The sequence below is a fragment of the Triticum dicoccoides genome, chromosome 3A (genome assembly GCF_002162155.2).
Source record: "Triticum dicoccoides isolate Atlit2015 ecotype Zavitan chromosome 3A, WEW_v2.0, whole genome shotgun sequence".
NCBI classification, from domain to species: domain Eukaryota; kingdom Viridiplantae; phylum Streptophyta; class Magnoliopsida; order Poales; family Poaceae; genus Triticum; species Triticum dicoccoides.
In genome coordinates this window covers 707853525-707871822 of record NC_041384.1, presented here as the reverse complement: position 1 = coordinate 707871822, position 18298 = coordinate 707853525, and the positions used below count along the sequence as shown (strand labels likewise).

General features: G+C 49.9%; 1 protein-coding gene across 1 annotated transcript in view; it reads left to right on the top strand.

Annotated features, from left to right (window-relative positions):
* The first annotated feature begins 13755 nt into the window (after positions 1–13755).
* Positions 13756–18298, top strand: part of LOC119273032 (pentatricopeptide repeat-containing protein At4g19220, mitochondrial-like) — a 30032-nt gene continuing 25489 nt past the window's right edge. Inside the window, exon 1 of the mRNA XM_037554350.1 lies at positions 13756–14159. Coding sequence (XP_037410247.1) covers positions 13756–14159 — 404 coding nt within the window. The remainder of the gene's footprint in view (positions 14160–18298) is intronic.

The window sequence follows — 18298 nt, the reverse complement described above, 5'->3', positions numbered from 1 at the left end:
AAGCTCGCGGCCGGTGCGGACGCCGCAAGGCCCGCGGCCGGGGCGGACGCCGCCAACCCCGCCAGCGGGGCAGTGTGATCCGCTTGCGGCAGGAGCGGCGGGATGACGCCTGCGGAGTTCGCAGCGGACGGCGGCGCCGCGGTGTGGACCACGAGGTCACGCCCAAGCGAGGGCGCCGGCGGCGTGGAGAAGACGGAGCCGATGCTCCTTGTCCCGATCGGAGCCGGAACAGAGACAGCATCGAGCGGGAGGTTGAGCAGAGCCGCAAGAGAGGCCGGGAGGAAGCCCGCAGCAGTGGAACCGGTGGTGGCGGCGCTCGACATGGCGGCGGCGCGATCGGTGGCGCGGCGGCGGCGGTGAAGGCGGCGGCGGCTGCGGCCGCGGTGCGGGTATTAGGGTTTAGAAGCGGAAGCGATCGTAACCTAGCGCGATACCATGTAAGACAATAAGTTTTGGGGAACCAGCACAACCCTCTAGGGGTGGCTTATCTCATTATATATAATGGTTGTGTTACAATATGTACCATATACGTACATAGGTACAGAAGCTATACATAGTCTAACGACTGATGCACTGCATGTGATGCTCTGAGCTGCGCATATCCCGACGCAAAATGGACTGCCCAGATAGCAGGTACCGTGAAGCTCGCGCTAGGAAAGAACTTTGCGTAAAAGCAAGGCCAACAGGGGAGAAGCCCAGTGGCAATATATTAAGAGAGAACTAGACAAAATGGCGCGCTCCGCCGCGTCCGACTATAGTCACGCTATCTGTGTGCAATTTTAGATGGACTCGGGCCACACATTCGTTGATGGTAGGTTGCAGCAGCGCATGTGTATATCTATCTTTTTCTCATGCCGAGAGACATCAACGCAAGTCGACAAGATATGTGGTATGGACAACGAGTAAATCGTCTGATGACTTGACCCACCCCTCCAACTTCTTCATCCAGAGAATTAATCAAAAGCACAAATATTTGAGGCATAAAAATTCTTCTCTCCCAGTGAGTGGAAGAGGTGGCATAATGAACTATACCTAAATCCAGTTCAATTTCATGCAGGTGTCGGTGGCGAATCCTTCAGCAATTTTTTTATGTTACCATGCATTGGAAATGACATGGTAAAGGGGCAAGATTGTTGTCCATCTAAATCAAATGGAAGGAACATAACATCCTACAAACATGATTGAGAAGGAACAGAAATCTCTGATATTTTCCAAGAATAACAGGTAAGCGTTTGCATATTACATTTCATTCTTAATTTGTTTCCAACATGAACACATTAAGACATTTAACAAATAATCATGTGCTTTAGCAAGAACTTTCTGACCTATAGCGATCAATGGCGCCGCACCCGCATACACCCATCAATTAGTGGTACTCGACCTTTCCTTCTTTCTTTGATTCGGCTCGACACGAAGCTATACTGTTTGAGGATTTCAGCTTCAGGTCAGGTCAGCGTTGCAGCAGCCAGGGCATCCAAGAGCTGCCCACTCTTGCGCGCGTCATGCGTCTTCGTCCTCGGCAACGCCTCCTCCCCCGATCCTCGCCCCTTTTCTCGTTCGTGCTCACCAATCATTGTCCCCGCAGACCCTGACCACAGCTCCGGCGGCTTCTGTACTTCCAGTGGCAACCCCTACCGGCCTACCCCATCTGCATCGTATTCTCACCGCCTCGCCTATCTGCTTCTCACCGCTGCCACTGTGTCCATGAGAAGAGTGGTTATTGGCCCGAACCTCCCTATAATGGCGAGAGCTGTGTGACAAAGCGCCGCAGAGTCCGGCAGCAGCAGCCTGAGCGCCCACATATCCACGTCTTCATCACCACCATCGGCCGACCACAACATGCTGATCTCATCCACCTCAAAGCACGCCGTCGTGTCTCCGAAACACATCACATCAGCAAGTCGAGACCCTCCGGTGCCGCTTGCCAAGGTCACCTCCAGAATGCCGACAGCGGCGCAGAAGATTGCTGGAGGCTCCAAATCTCTCACTTTCTTGGTAGCTGGGCAGAAATGGGGAGAGACAGAGTCGCTCTCTCTTGTGGTGGAGGGCCCCATGCCTGCAGCCCACGCCAAGTGCAGCGGAGTGTTTACTGCACGGGTCCACATGTCATACACAGACTACCCCTAAGTGCCCTCAGCGCTCTTCATTTTAGATGGGAAAACGTTTATAATCAGCCGGATGATTTGTCTCTCACGTAAACCTGCTCCTCCGATCGACACGTGCCCTCTCTGAGGCCGGCGCACCGCATCCCCAGCCTTATCCTCTCCAGCTACCGATCCTCGTCCACACGCGAGTCATCTTCCTCTCGAGCATCTCTGTCCCTCGTCTCCCCCCTCTGATAACTCCCGTGATACAGACCGCTCGGAAGAAGCAGAGCCGGCCGTCGCTACTGCCGGAGATTTGCTCCTCCTCCTCCCCCTCTCCCTCCTCCCCGTCGAGTTCGAGGGATGCTGTGAGCCCCGCCGCCCAAAACACCGTCATGAGAGAGACGTGATGGAGCTGCGACGGAGGCGGCCGGTGCTGCCATGGAGCACCGCCGCGTCGGAGACCACAAATCGATAGTAGCTTCTATGCCGACCACCGCCCGCCATGGCCGTCTCCGTGAGCTGCAATGGAGCGTCGCGCGGTGTTGCGACGGTGACCGCGGCGAGTGTCCGGCAGAGGCGCCGCAACTCCGGCGATGTTGCCTTGAAGCTGTCAGGGAGCACCGCGGTGTTGCAATGGAGCAACGCCAGTCCGTCGTAAGCATAGCCGGCGCTGCAATGAAGCTCGCCGGAGTTGCAATGGAGTTTCGCCGGAGCTGCCGGTGTTGCAATGGAGCTTCGCCGGATGTCGTCGATGCTGATGGATAATCCCGTTGCTAGTCAGTAGTATCAGAAAGTTTCCTACTTAGCTGAATAAATCAGATCGGCAGCGTGTCTATGTCCACGCCCGAGACTGTCACGTTTTTTTCAGTTAGTTCAGTTAGAGGTTAGCTGTAGTCACGCCGGCAAGAACGCCTCATAGGATGGCATGAGCTTCAGCGGTTTTGCCGGCGAAGTAGTGGACTCGCGCTCGATCAGCATCGTGGGATGGCACGATCAGTAGGCTGATCCGGCGTGGGTGATTTGTTTCCTTGTAATCAGCAGATCATTTGGACTCTGCATAAATAACAGAAACGGCAGAAAAGCTGCAGCAGTTCAGCAGCGCAAAAACCTCTTCGTCAGTTTACCCTCCTCCTCTCCATACGTCTGCTTTCCTTCTCTCTCTCACGATCAGTTGGCCGGCGATCTGCAGCGACAGATGCTACGTTGGAGCAATTGCCGCCGCACGGTGCGCCATGAGAGCTGCAGTGAATCTTTGCCAGGTACCATAACCGCTATGTTGAAGCATCGCGTGGTTGCTGCAGCTGTGGCCTTGCAGCGATCAAACGGCTCCAAGCTGGCAGATCCGACGGCTGACTAGGCGGATGATTTCCACAAGAAATCATCCGACTTAATCGTAGCAGCCGCCTTTTAGATGGGCATAAACTTGAAGAAGATACTATAAGATGGCGATCAGACCAAAGTCGAAATTGGAAATCATATTCTCACAAAAATGTGATTAAAAGAATAAAGATATATCATAATTGCAAACATAGGGTCAAACAATAAAAACAATGTTTGGAAAAAAAAGGTTTCAAGCTTAAACTGGTTCAAAAAACATTAAGCCTACTCTATAAGCTCGTCTCTGCTGCCAAAATCCAATGACTTTTTTGGATTGACCATTCCAGATTGCTTCAGGCTTGACCACGACCCATCTTCTTCCAACTTTTTCTCCTTAACATCAATGTAACCAAAGGACTCCATATGTTCCTCCTCCAACTCTCTAGCAAGGTACTCCGCCTCCTGTCTATCTCGGTAGCACAATTCTGGTAAAAAAAGTATAGCAAGGAATTAAGACCAACTTAAAAATGATATAGCCATAAACTTGGTGTAACATGTATAATATGAACCTCTGAATCCATGTCTTCATACTCATCATCATATGGTGGACTATTATACACTATGTGCAAATCACATGTCTTGTTGCAGTTCTTATCAGAAATCATTTTTGCTATCTCATCTGGTCTTGAAATCAAGACCATTCCTTCTGGTAGATTGCACGTAGACCTAGGTAAGAAGTAGTACAATTTTGCTTCCCCTCTATAACCAAAACCTTTCAATTCTTTCACAAATATAGCGTAATCCACTTTGCGTGTTCGAAGTATCCTCTTAGGATATGAGAAATCTCATCATCCCTATGAACAAAAAATTCCATAACCAGCACCTGCATACGACTAAACGCGTCACGCCATCCCGCATTCGACATGTGACAACCAGAGGACGAGCCTCCATCACACGCGCGTCGCCACCCGGGGACTGTTGGCATAAGCTCACCCGTTGCATGGCTGTGTAGGCTAGTCTTTGCTTTATTCTGTTATTGTAATAATGTGTGTGCATGGGAGATTAGACCCGCACATGCACGTAGATCGTGGAGCGAGTCTAGCTCGTCCACTTCCCCTCTCTCTTCCTGGTTTGTCTCTCCTGGTGGATGATCACGCTGTGGCTCAGGGTTGTGGGATGGCGCGGCCATCTCGGATCATAGCGAGTCCACTGGGAGATAGACTGCTTCTTGTTGTAACCAGCATATAGTGAGGAAACGGAATAACAGAAAAGCTGCGAAGTTTGAGCGGCAGAAAAACTCTCTCTCGCGCGAGTCCAGTTCCTCTCTTCCTCCTCGTCAGATCGGCAACAACAATTAGCATCAGAGCCCCGGGTGTTTGATCCTTGGCACGGCGGCGGTGTTTGATCCATCGTGGTGATGTCCGGTGACGAGTCGGACGGGAAGAACAAGGGCGGCGGCAAGTCATCACCGAGGACGCCTTCATCCAAGGCACCGCTCGCTCGCCTCACCGGCGACGGCAGCGGTGAGTATCGGGTGGTGGAGCGCGTCGTGTGAGAAGAGTCAGGGCTTCCATGATGCTCACACGCACGAATTATCAGGAGTGGGCGTTGGTGATGCAGGTCAAGTTGCAGGTTGCCCGAGTCTGGTCCGCGGTGATCGACGACGACGCCGACGAAAATGACGACCGGCGCGCGCTGAGCATTATACTCACCGGTGTTCCGCCGGAGATGCTGCGCGTGCTGGCCGCCAAGGACACAGGGAAGATCGCGTGGGAGACAATCAAAACCATGCGGATGGGGAGCGAGCGCGCACGCGAGGCCAAGGCGCAAGTGTGCCGGCGGGAGTTCGAGGATCTCCATTTCAAGGACGGGGAATCCATCGAGGACTTTGGGCTGCGGCTCTCCGCCCTCGTCGCCGACCTGGAGCTGTACGGCGATCCGGTCACCGAGCACAAGGCCATGCAGAAGTTTCTCCATGTGGTGCCGCGTCGCTACCGCCCGATGGCGATGGCGATTGAATCACTGATCGATCTCAAGACCATGTCAGTGGAAGAACTGGTCGGTCGTCTCTCCGCCTGTGAGGATCACTACGACCTGGATGACAGCTCGCAGGCCACCGGGCGTCTGCTGCTCACGCACGAGGAGTGGCTGGCCCGTAAGAAGCTGGGCGGCGGTGGTGGATCGTCATCTGGTGGCGGCGGCAGCGGCAGCAAGAACAAGTCACCCGCGAAGCCTAAATCTCAGGGCGGCGGCAAGGGCGCGCCCGAGAACGCCGGGGCAGGTGGCTCAGGCGGATCTGGTGGCAAGAAGAAGAAGGGCAAGTGTCATCACTGTGGCATCCCAGGGCACTGGAAGAAAGAGTGTCGTACATGGATCCGCGAGCAGGAGCAGAAGGGCAAGCCGGAGCAAGCAAACCTGGCACAAGCTGACGCCGAGCACGATCACGGCCTCTACATGGCCGTGGTCACCACCGTCGACACATCACAGCTCGTCGCGCCCCAGGAGGTGTATCTAAACGAGGAAAAGGTCCTGCCCGTGCCGTCTCTGGACGGCGTGTGGTTCTTCGACACCGGAGCCAGCAGTCACATGACGGGTGATAGCGTGTGTTCTCGGCGCTAGACGCGACCGTGCATGGCACAATGCGGTTCAGCGATGGATCCGTGGTGGCGATACTTGGACGCGGATCTATGGTCTTCCGTTGTCAGAGCGGAGGCCAGCGCGCGCTCACCGGCGTCTTCTTCATCCCAAGCCTACGCACCAACATCGTCTCCATCGGGCAACTTGATGAGGCCGGCTGCATCATCGACATCAGGGACAGCGTCATGGCGGTCCACGACCCGTCGCGGCGCGTACTGGCGCGCATCAAGCGCTCCTCCAACCGTCTGTACACAGGGGCTCTCGCTGTGGACACGCCGACGTGTCTGATGGCGATCGGGGACGACGAGGCATGGCGGTGGCACACGCGCATGGGGCATCTCCATTTTCGCGCGCTCCGGGCCATGGAGACCAAGGAGATGGTGCGGGGCATGCCCGTGATTGATTGTATGGAGGAGTACTGTGATGGTTGCGCCCTGGGGAAGCAGCATCGCGCGCCGTTTCCTCAGGCCAGCACGCACCGGGCAGAGCACGGTCTGGAGCTTGTTCACACTGACCTCTGCGGCCCCATCGAGCCCACGATGTCGGGAGGTAACAGGTACTTTCTGCTGGTGGTCGATGATTTTAGTCGATATATGTGGCTCGAACTTCTGAAATCCAAAGACGAGGCGTACGAGTGCTTCAAAAAGATCCAGGCCATGGCGGAGGCAAAGGGCCAGTGCAAGTTACTTGCTTTTGGGTCGGACCGCGGCGGCGAGTTCAACTCCACTGAGTTCAGAAGCTACTGCGAGCAGCGCGGCATCCAACACTTCACCACCGCACCGTACTCCCCACAGCAGAATGGGTTGGTCGAGCGTCGAAACCAAACGGTGGTGGAGATGGCGCGTTGCATGATGAAGAGCATGTCCATGCCGGCGCTGTTCTGGGGCGAGGCTGTGCGGACGGCGGTGTATCTCCTGAACCGCGCGCCGACGAGGATCCTGGATGGTGTCACTCCTTACGAGGCGTGGCACGGCCGTAAACCCGCGGTGCATCACCTGCGCACATTCGGGTGCATGGTTCACGTCAAGAGCGTCGGGCCCGGCATCACCAAGCTGAGCGATCGCTCGACGCCGATGGTGTTCGTCGGATATGAAGATGGGTCCAAGGCCTATCGCGTCTATGATCCTGCAAGCAAAAAGGTACGGGTGACGTGTGATGCAATCTTTGAAGAGAACAAGCCTTGGGTGTGGCGAACTCCGGGCGCGGCCACGGACGCACCGGCACCGGCAACGTTCACCGTGGTCTACACCACGGAACACGGCACTCAGGAGCGGGACGCTGGGATGAATGCGGCGCCCCCAACGCCAAGGAGCCCGGCGACACTAGCGTCTTCATTCCCCGGGACTCCGCCCTCTGCAACAGCTGGCTCGCCCGCGGCGAGCACGCCCGCGGTGTCCACGCCCGCGACGGCCACACCCAGCACACTTGGCAGAGACATTCGCTGGGCGACGCCTCCCAGCCACGATGAAAATCGCCGAGATGTGGATACTGGCGACATCCGCTATCGCCGTGTCTCTTGCATCATGGATGAGACTGAGGGGGAGGCCGTGCGCGAAGCAATGGAGCAGTGTCTGTTGAGCACCGAGGAACCAACCAACATTGGTGATGCGCTCGAAGATACTGCATGGAAGCATGCCATGGATGCTGAGATGGACTCGATCGCTGAGAGCGGCACTTGGGAGCTAACTTCACTCCCTCGAGGGCACAAGGCGATCGGTCTCAAGTGGGTTTACAAGGTCAAGCGTGATCCAGAAGGCAAGATCCTCAAACACAAGGCTCGGCTGGTCGCAAAGGGATATGCACAGAGAGAAGGGATAGACTTCGAAGAGGTGTTCGCGCCCGTGGCACGCATGGAGACGGTGTGCTTGTTCCTGGCTCTGGCCGCGCACTCTGGGTGGGAAGTACACCATATGGATGTCAAGTCCGCATTTCTCAATGGAGAGCTGGGCGAAGAGGTGTATGTGTCACAGCCACCAGGTTATGCAGTAGCTGGGAAGGAATCTCATGTACCGAAGTTGAGAAAAGCTCTCTATGGTTTGCGGCAAGCCCCGAGGGCATGGTATGCCAAACTGGATCACACTCTCGGCGCACTCGGGTTCAGTAGAAGCCCACTGGAGCATGCAGTCTACAGACGCGGGGACGCGCGCTCATTTCTGATTGTGGGTGTGTACGTCGATGATCTCATCATCACAGGCACTGATGCAGCTCACATACTGGAGTTCAAGGAACAGATGCAAAAGCTTTTCAAGATGACAGATCTTGGATTACTCAGCTACTACCTGGGCATTGAAGTATCGCAAACTGAGGGAGTGATCACCTTGTGTCAGCGTGGCTATGCTGAAAAGATTCTGGAGCTAGCAGGAATGAGTGACTGCAATCAAAGTCAGACACCCATGGAGTGTAGGCTGAAACTGAAGAAAGAAGATGAAGGCAGGGCTGTTAATCAATCTCTGTACCGCAATGTAATTGGAAGCCTGAGATACCCGGTACACACAAGACCAGATATCACATACGCCGTTGGCATTGTCAGCAGATTCATGGAGAGGCCAACCACAACACATAGGGCAGCAGTGAAACAAATTCTCGGATACATTCAAGGCACTCTGAACTATGGCTGCCGTTATGTACGAGGGGGGAGCGGTGAGCTGCTGGGGTATAGCGACAGTGATCATGCAGGCGATCAGGGAGATCGCAACAGCACGTCAGGAAATGTGTTCTTCCTTGGAGAGAACCCAATCTCTTGGACATCTCAGAAACAAAAGGTAGTGGCAATCAGTTCGTGTGAGGCCGAGTATGTGGCTGCCGCAGGGGCAACCTGTCAAGGCTTTTGGCTGAGCAGACTTCTTTGTGAGATGAAAGGAGAAGAGCCAACAAAGTTCAAACTCTTGATCGACAACAAATCAGCCATTGCTTTGGCAAAGAATTCAGTTCATCATGATCGCAGCAAGCACATAGATGTCAAATACCATTTCATCAGGGAATGCATTGAGCAAGATCAGGTGGAGGTTGATCATGTTCGGACAGACTACCAGTTGGCAGATGTGCTGACCAAGGCGCTCGGGCGTGTGCGTTTCGTGGAGATGCGGCAGAAGCTCGGGGTCATGGAGATCAGCAAAGCACTCTGAGCTTAAGGGGGAGAAGTGTTGGCATAAGCTCACCCGTTGCATGGCTGTGTAGGCTAGTCTTTGCTTTATTCTGTTATTGTAATAATGTGTGTGCATGGGAGATTAGACCCGCACATGCACATAGATCGTGGAGCGAGTCTAGCTCGTCCACTTCCCCTCTCTCTTCCTGGTTTGTCTCTCCTGGTGGATGATCACGCTGTGGCTCAGGGTCGTGGGATGGCGCGGCCATCTCGGATCATAGCGAGTCCACCGGGAGATAGACTGCTTCTCATTGTAACCAGCATATAGTGAGGAAACGGAATAACAGAAAAGCTGCGAAGTTTGAGCGGCAGAAAAACTCTCTCTCGCGCGAGTCCAGTTCCTCTCTTCCTCCTCGTCAGATCGGCAACGACAGGGACAGGCCGACCGAAAGATTCGGCGAGGCCCCATAGGTTACATCAGGCGGGCTCTTCGCCAATCGTGTGCACGCGTGCACGATCCCAGGCGAATCCCTCGCGTGCTCCCAGGGTCTTCATGCAGGGCTGGGCTGGCGGCTGCAGATCCTCCTTGAGGTTTCCGCCTGCTCCCTCTTCCAAGCCAGCATGCAATATGGGCCTATTTTTTCATGAGAGAAATTTTCCTCCACCAAATCTATTTCTGAATATTCTCCACAATCCACGAGCTCCATGATGGCCCTGATCCGGGTTGCAAAAACACCATTATTCTTAAAATTCAACATTAGAAAGTCAGATAGAAAATGCAAACCAAAGATCTCAACTCATAGGGTTACAAGGCAGTGGAGCACCAGTTCGCTGAGTCATACATAAAAAAATTAATCCACAAGTCACTAAATAACTATCACAATGAAGTTGATTTTAAAGAACACGTCACGCGATACTAAACATACAAGATGGCACACGACACTATCGAGTTCATGGTCGATTCTGTGCACCCCGACCGTGTACACAAAGTTGTAGCTATGAGAGTTCTTGTTTGAGATCCTACAATAATTAATGTCATGCACTATATTAATGAGTAAAACACATGCAAAAACTAAATTTGGACAAATTTTGCTACCTCTGACAATTGGATGCGTGTACGTCGATTGTGACATGGCCCCTTGCAATAGCCACATTTACCCTCTGATCTTGTCGTCTTCATCTTTGCCTGTAGCCTTTTCATAGCTGCACCTCGGCCTGGCGCATGCACGGGATCTAGAACCTTATCCAAAACCTTCACCTTCAAGGTTCGTCGATTGCACCTTCCTGCTCCTCACTGCGCATTTCGAACTTTTTATCCATTCTTTCTTTCTTAGACACAACATAGGTGGTAACTTCTGATGCATCTAGTACCTCTCTGATCACACATTTGCTGACAACATTTATGCTTCATAAGACCAACTTAAACATAGTAGGAGTGAAAATTGTTGCGACGTATTTCTCAAAAGTTGAAGCATTTTCCTCTGTAAATGAAATGAACCGCAAGGTCTCGATGTCTTGGAGAGCCTCGTTCAAGCGTTACGTTGCAAGGAAACCCTCATAATGCTCTACTATTTGAAACAACGTCATCTTACCCTCAAGATGCGTATGTAGCACAGAGTTCAAGATCTCACTCCGCTGATTACTGCTCAATCCTAGGAAACAATGCCCCTCAAGATATGGAGCACACCACAACTTTCTCATCTGATACATTTGATGCAGCGCCAGGACTCCTCACTAGTTACTTCATTTCGTTGTAAGAATTGTATCTGTTTTCTATCATACTCTTCCATGGAAGATGAACCATATATGAAAGATCTTAATTCCTCCTTTACCGCGTCATCATGAAGATGACGTACAATGTTCTGCTGAATGTCCCATATACACAACCTATGGTTTGAGTTAGGTCAGACCATCCTAATTGCTCTCTGCATTGCAAGGTCCTCGTCCGTGATCACAAATATCAGATGCTTCTGCCCCATGGCATCAGAAAAGGACTGCAACATACACTCCTATGCCTGGCTTTTTTCATGAGAATTGATACCACATCCAAAAATAATAGTGTTGCGGTGGTGATTCAACCCGACAAATGGCACATATGGTAGATTGTACTTATTTGTTCTGTATGTGCTATCAAAAACAATAACATCTCCAAAAGCCTCATAGTCAAGTCAGGATTGCCGATCATACTAGAACAGTCCCTTCAGATGGCCAATTTCATCACAAGTACTTGAAGAAAAATCCGGATCTTGCTCACGTCGCGCCATCATGTGACTGGATCACCGTTTGAGCATCATCAACAGTGATTGATTCCTGCTTACTAGCATGGCGGAAATTCTAACTGTACCTCCTCGTGCATCCAACCTGATCATATCCACCATATTGCATGCACAAAATATCCATAATATGGTGTTTGCAGATCCCAGATTTTCCATGTCTGCAATGTCCGCTTTCTGCCCATCGCTAATTCATCTGTGCGAATGCAAAAGACACGAAAGATCCCATGGAGCTAGCGGATGGTTGTGTTCATCGATGAAATCCTTCACAAATGATTGACATGTTTCCTCATGTCATGCAATGACCAATTTAGCTTCACACCCAGCATGAGTTATAATCTGTGGCCTCCTCTTTCTATCTTCCATCTTCCTCTTCATGTTCTTCTCTTCATGAACCCCTTCACGACTACACACAATTTTCCTTAAAATTATCTGATTGTTGGATCCATCCCACTTAACATAACTTTTCCTCACACTAAAACCTTTCAGAAGAACATATTTGTTATAGAATCTATATCCTTCATCCTCACTATGAAACATTCTGTTGCCAATATGATAGTACTCGAACATACACTCATAACTTACATCCGACATGTCTTCCTGCATGTGAGGCCAACTGATCATCAATGATTATCCATGTTGCAAATTAAAAATAGCTCACAGGCAAAGGCAAATGCATGCAAAAGTTAGTACGAAATCTTGTGTGGAATATTAAACTTTGCTCGTTGTACATGTGAGACCAACCGATCATCAACGTCGATAAACTACTGAACTAAGCATCGATGATCAAAAAACCTAAATTATATTGCATGAACTACGGAAACCTAAATTGATGATGACTAAACTAAACTAAGTAGGAAAGTGGAGGCTAGAATCCAAGTCAAGTCAGATTCATACCTTAGGATGGCAGGCGGGAAGAGATGGGATCGGGCAGTGTCGAGTTCCTCCACACTAGAGCATCGCCCCGTCGCCGCCAATTCAGCCAGTACAGATGTGGTGCCTTATTATTCTTCTTGTCGTCGGGCACGTCGAGGACACTGAAGGGGACGAGAGCGAGGATGGTGAATTGATTCCTCTTGCCGGGCACGTCAGGGATGGCGAAGGGGACCAGGACGAGGACTTGACCTCGATCTCGATTGATTAGACATGGTTCTGGTCGTGGAGGTGATCGGTTGAAAAAATATATTTCATCATGGACCATTATGCCCTTCTTGGATTAAACAAATTAAATGTAATCATTTTTAATCACCCAACTATAGCGACCCGACCTGAAACTGCAACGTCTCTGTGTATCTGATGTTTTAGTGTGGATGACAATTAGAATGGAATAAGGGTCTAAAGAGAAAATAACACTACCCATATGCATGCAACAATCATTAACACACCAAACATTCATTTATTCAACTCAATCATGGTTCAAACTCGGGAAACAAGTCTTGTGACAAATCAAAACATTGGCCTAATCGATCAACGAGAAAATAAAAGATAACATGGTGGTCGTGGCTAAGTGTCCCCCTCAGAACTCCATGTTGATGCGTCCTCCAGTGGTGCTCTCTTCGTAGTCATCATCGTTGCTCACGAAGGGGCCATTGACGTCATTTGGGTGAAGGTCTTCTCCCTGGTCCAATTTCTCCTCCGTGTTGGCAATATAAATCTTCAAGTTCGTGGTCCTCTCCAGAAGGTCCTTGACTTCCTATTCATGCTCTTAGTGGGCTTCACGCCCTTCATCCTCCAATTCCACTTCACGGAACATCAGCTTCTTGACCGTCTTTGTGCTTCTGCGCAGCTGAGTCTCCAGAGTCCTAATGTGAACCTACATGTCTTGGACAAGTGAAATGATGGAGTCATCGTTCTTGGTGCATATGATCTCTCCATCTACAGTCCTGCAGGAGAACATGGTGAGGTCTGATCCAAGGAGATCGCCTCTGTACTCTTCCCTGATGCGTCCAAGTGCACGGTCAACAGCCATGTTTCTCCCGAGGATCCAAGTGGGAGAAACAAACTGGAAGTCAATGGGCTCTGAGAAATTTCTGAAGGCCCTCCTGGGTATGTGCACATCAATCTTCCAACGAGGGTCTATCGAAAGAGCCATGATAGGGGTCCCGGTGATAGTAGGCAGAGCAATCTTCAACTCCTTGATGATTTGCACCAGCTATTTGCCGAAGGGCATTGTCTCGTCAGGCTGGCAAACTCCGTGATCAGGAATGGGGTGAAGCAGGCCATCTAAAAGATTGAAACTCCGTGATCAAGACTAGGGTCAGGTTTTTCATTTCTGACTCTTCTCCAATTTTCAATCTTTTAGATGGCCTCCTTCACCCTAGTCCTTATCACGGAGTTTTGCCAGCCTGCCGATACGATGCCCTTCAGCAAGCAGCTGGTGCAGATCGTCAAGAAGTTGAGGATTTCTGTACCTACCATCACCGGAACCCCTATCATGGCTCTTCTGATAGACCAACGTTGGAAGATTGAGAAGCACGTACCCGGGAGGACCTTCAGAAATTTCTCAGAGCCCATTGACTTCCGGTTTGTTTCTCCCACTTGGATCCTCGGGAGAAACATGGTTGTTCACTGTGCACTTGGACACATCAGGGAGGAGTACAGAGGCGATCTCCTTGGATCAGGCCTCACAATGATCTCACGCGGGACTGCAGATGGAGAGATCGCACGCACCAGGAACGACGACTCCATCATTTCATTTGTCCAAGACTTGGAGGTTCACGTCAGGACTCTGAGACTCAGCTGCGCAGAAGCACGAAGATGGTAAGAAGCTGATTTTCCGTGAAGTGGAATTGGAGGATGAAGTGCGTGAAGCCCACTACGAGCATGAAGAGGAAGTCAAGGACCTTCTCGAGAGGATCTAGAAATTTAAGATTTACTAGCAAAAGGGCCCGTGTGTTGCAACGGGAGAAAATAATACCACACGCTCTTAATCTACAAAAAATGGTCTATAATCTGAGTATTTGTAGCTACGGCCCAAACAAAGATGGTCTTTGCCTACAAAAGCTCAAGTTCAAGATTCCACATGTCTTATATTTAAACACGGCTTGCATGTAGATTTAATACGTACAAAGAAACGGGCAAAGAAACAGGCAAGTGATTTTCAGTTTCGGCTCCAATCCTGGTTTTGCTGAGATGTTCATCCACAATCCGGATCAGTACCGATATGAAAGAAAGACGGATAATGTACTATTGATTAAGATTACACCCTAGATAGTATTTTTTTTAAATGGCTAATAGGTAAAATAACATCATATTCAGATTCTATATATTTTTCTAATCAAATTCCATATATAACATTTTAAATTTGGAGTTATGGTTTAGAAGAATATGAGTATTTAAAAAACATTTGATATATACCGCAGGTTTAATGTCAGAAACATCAGGAGTTTTCTATAAAATAGCATGACGGACTAATAATATCTATTTCTTTTATTAGTAGGTAAGATATCTCTGCCGTGGAGGAGAAACTGGACCATGGAGAAGACCTTCACCCGAATGACGCCGATGGCCCCTGCGTGAGCAACGATGATGACTACGAAGAGAGCACCACGGGAGGACGCATCAACATGGAGTTCTGAGGAGGACACTTAGTCACGACCACCATGTTATCTTTTATTTTCTCGCTCATCAATTAGGTCGATGTTTTGACTTGTCGTAAGACTTGTATCCCAAGTTTGAATCATGATTGGGTTGAATAAATGAATGTTTGGTGTGTTAACGATTGTTGTATGCATATGGATAGTGTTATTTTCTCTTTAAACCCTTGATTTATTCTAATTCTCATCCACTCTAAAACATCAGATGCTTCCGAGACGTGACCCTCGGCTGTTTCAGCAACAGAATGTACTGATGATGCTGTTGATCCAGAACCAAGCCAACAACAACAGCAACCCTCCACCGTAGGCCGACAACCTCACCCTTTCTTGAGGCTGGAATCCACCAACTTTTTCCTATAGCACTAAGCCCATTGTGGCAGATGATTGTTCGAGGGGATAAAAAAGGAGGTATGATCTATCCCTAAATAGTACTCTAAATTATCCACAAATCTCAATGACCAAGAAAAGAATTCCTAATTAGTCTGGAAAAGAGTCATAGAATGCCAGGAATCCCAAAGGAAGGTTTTTCTTTTCTGAATTATAATTATTGAGTCAATTCAAATAAGGAGTATCTTGTTCAAGCCAATAAATAGAGCTGGGGTTATAGTTAAAGCAGCCAGTAGAAAACCAAAATAACTAGTTAAAGTAAGCATGAAAGAGTTAAATTTTATTTATTTATTTTTACTATGGCTCCGTAAGATTGACAGAGAGATGATTACCGTTGGATGCACTAAGGCAGAAAAAGTGCAATTTACCGCACATCACCAGGAAGGAGCATTTCTGTAGCGACCCGACCCGAAACGGTAACGTCTCTGTGTGTCCGATGTTTTAGAGTGGATGAGAACTAGAATAGAACAAGGGTATAAAGAGAAAATAACACTACCCATATGCATGCAATAATCATTAACACACCAAACATTCATTTATTCAACTCAATCATGGTTCAAACTTGGGATACAAGTCGTACGACAAATCAAAACATCGGCCTAATCGATCAATGATAAAATAAAAGATAACATGATGGTCGTGACTAAGTGTCCTCAGAACTCCATGTTGATGCGTCCTCCATTGGTACTCAGCCGGGGCAGATGTGTTGTGTTATTCTTCTTCTTGCCACCGGGCACGTCGAGACATTGAAGGGGAGGAGGACGAGGACGAGGACGATGAATTGATTCCTCTTGCCGGGCACATCGGGGACGGTGGGTGACAAGGTTGAGGACTTGACCTCGATCTGGATCGATTAGACGTGATTCTGGTCGTGGAGGTGATCATTTGGAAAAAAATCACCATAGACCATTATGCCCTTCTCGGATTAAACAAATTAAATTTAATCTTTTTTAATCCCCCAATAGATCGGATGGCTAATTAAAATCAGAGGGGTCTATACTGGGTAGTACTTCGAGTACTATGCCAATCACCGTAAAATAGCTCATTTTTGTTTTGTGTGTCGTGTACTGTGTGTGAATGAGGCTATCATTGATGCAGAATGGATTTGGCGACGTTTGGTGTACTCCACCATGAGTCAGGTCCGACGGATGTGTTGAATCCATGGCAACTCCATGGCGGTGGTCGTAGGGCAGAAATTGGGGCAGAGCTGCTGGATGCAGATGCCTCCCCTCACAACATCAGACTATGTCATGTTTTTTTTTTGAAAAGGAGGATGCACTCCCGGCCTCTGCATCTCGACGAAGCATGCAGCCATTTTATTAATTATTCATCAAGACCTTACAAGGTATTACATTAATAAGCCTGAAGCCACCATCTTGGCAACGCCTGTCACTACTCCTATCTCCTTTATGAAGGGGTGTCGAATATCTGAGCCTAATACCAAACAGACATCGCACCAAAGCCTTACATCTATAGCCAGATGCCCCATCCAAGCCACTACCTGGACTGAGTCAAACACCGGTCCGGCGTACTCCCAGTGAGCACCACATGCGCAAGCTGCAAGGGTCGTCACCTCCATCTTCCATCGATCCATCCTCATAGCAGAACTGATTCATCGACCTTGCCAAGCCTCTCTGCCATCGATGCCACCATGACGCCAGACAGCGTCACCCTCCCGCACTAGTCCCTCGCCACACATCAAACGTCGAGTCTCCACTGCGCCACGCCGCCAACATATGCCACAATTAACGTGTAGGATGAAACACCGCTCCACCAAATATGCCGTCCACTAGTCCCTCGAGCCCGTGTACACCTCCAAGAATGATACCCCCAAGGGGGAATGACACAATAATGTCGTCGTCATCCAATCTACTGATCTAGGGTCTCCCCCAGAGGTAGAAAATAGTGGCCTAGAACTTCTCAACAGCGATGCCTTCAACAAGGGAACGACACCGAATAGCGCGCCATCGCCGGCATTGGCAGTAGTCGAGAGCAGGTTTTCACCCAGATTCTGTTCCAATAACCTCCATCAAACGTCTTGTGCATGGATCATCCAACACCGCGGCCACCGCATCGCCCGTCGCAAGTCCACAGCCGCCGACACATCCTCCGCCGTCCCGGGGCCGCCGCCCCGGAATCTAGCCCTCGCTGCCCGCCGGAGCTCGCAGCCCCACCCCGAAGCCGCGAAGCCCCACCTCACTGTCGGGCGTCGCCCGCTGCAGATCAACGTTCTTGACCGCAACATGGAGCCCTGATACGTCTCCAACGTATCTATAATTTTTGATTGTTCCATGTTATTATATTATCTATGTTGGATGTTTTATATGCATTAATATGATATTTTATCATATTTTGGGGACTAACATAATAACCTAGAGTCCAGTGACAGTTTCTGTTTTTTCCTTGTTTTTGAGTTTTGTCGAAACAGAATATCAAACGGAGTCCAAACGAAATGAGACTTTACGATGATTTTTCTTGGACCAGAAGACACCCGTAGGACATGAGAACCAAGTCAGAAGAGTCCCGAGGCGACGGCAAGGGTGGAGGGAGCGCCCTAGGGGGGCGCCCCTGCCTTGTGGTTGCCTCAAGGCCCTCCTAACCCTATTATTTGGCCTATAAATACCCAAATATTCCATAACCATCAGGGGAGTCCACGAGAATACTTTTCCGCCGCCGCAAGCCTCTGTACCCATGAGACGCCATCTTGGGACCTTTTTCGGCAATCTGCCGGAGGGGGAATCGATCACGGAGGGTATCTACATCAACTCCATTGCCCTTTTGATGAAGCGTGAGTAGTTTACCACAAACCTACAGGTCCATAGCTAGTAGCTAAATGGCTTCTCTCTCTTTGGTCTTCAATACAATGTTCTCCTCGATGTTCTTGGAGATCTATCTGATGTAATCTTCTTTTGTGGT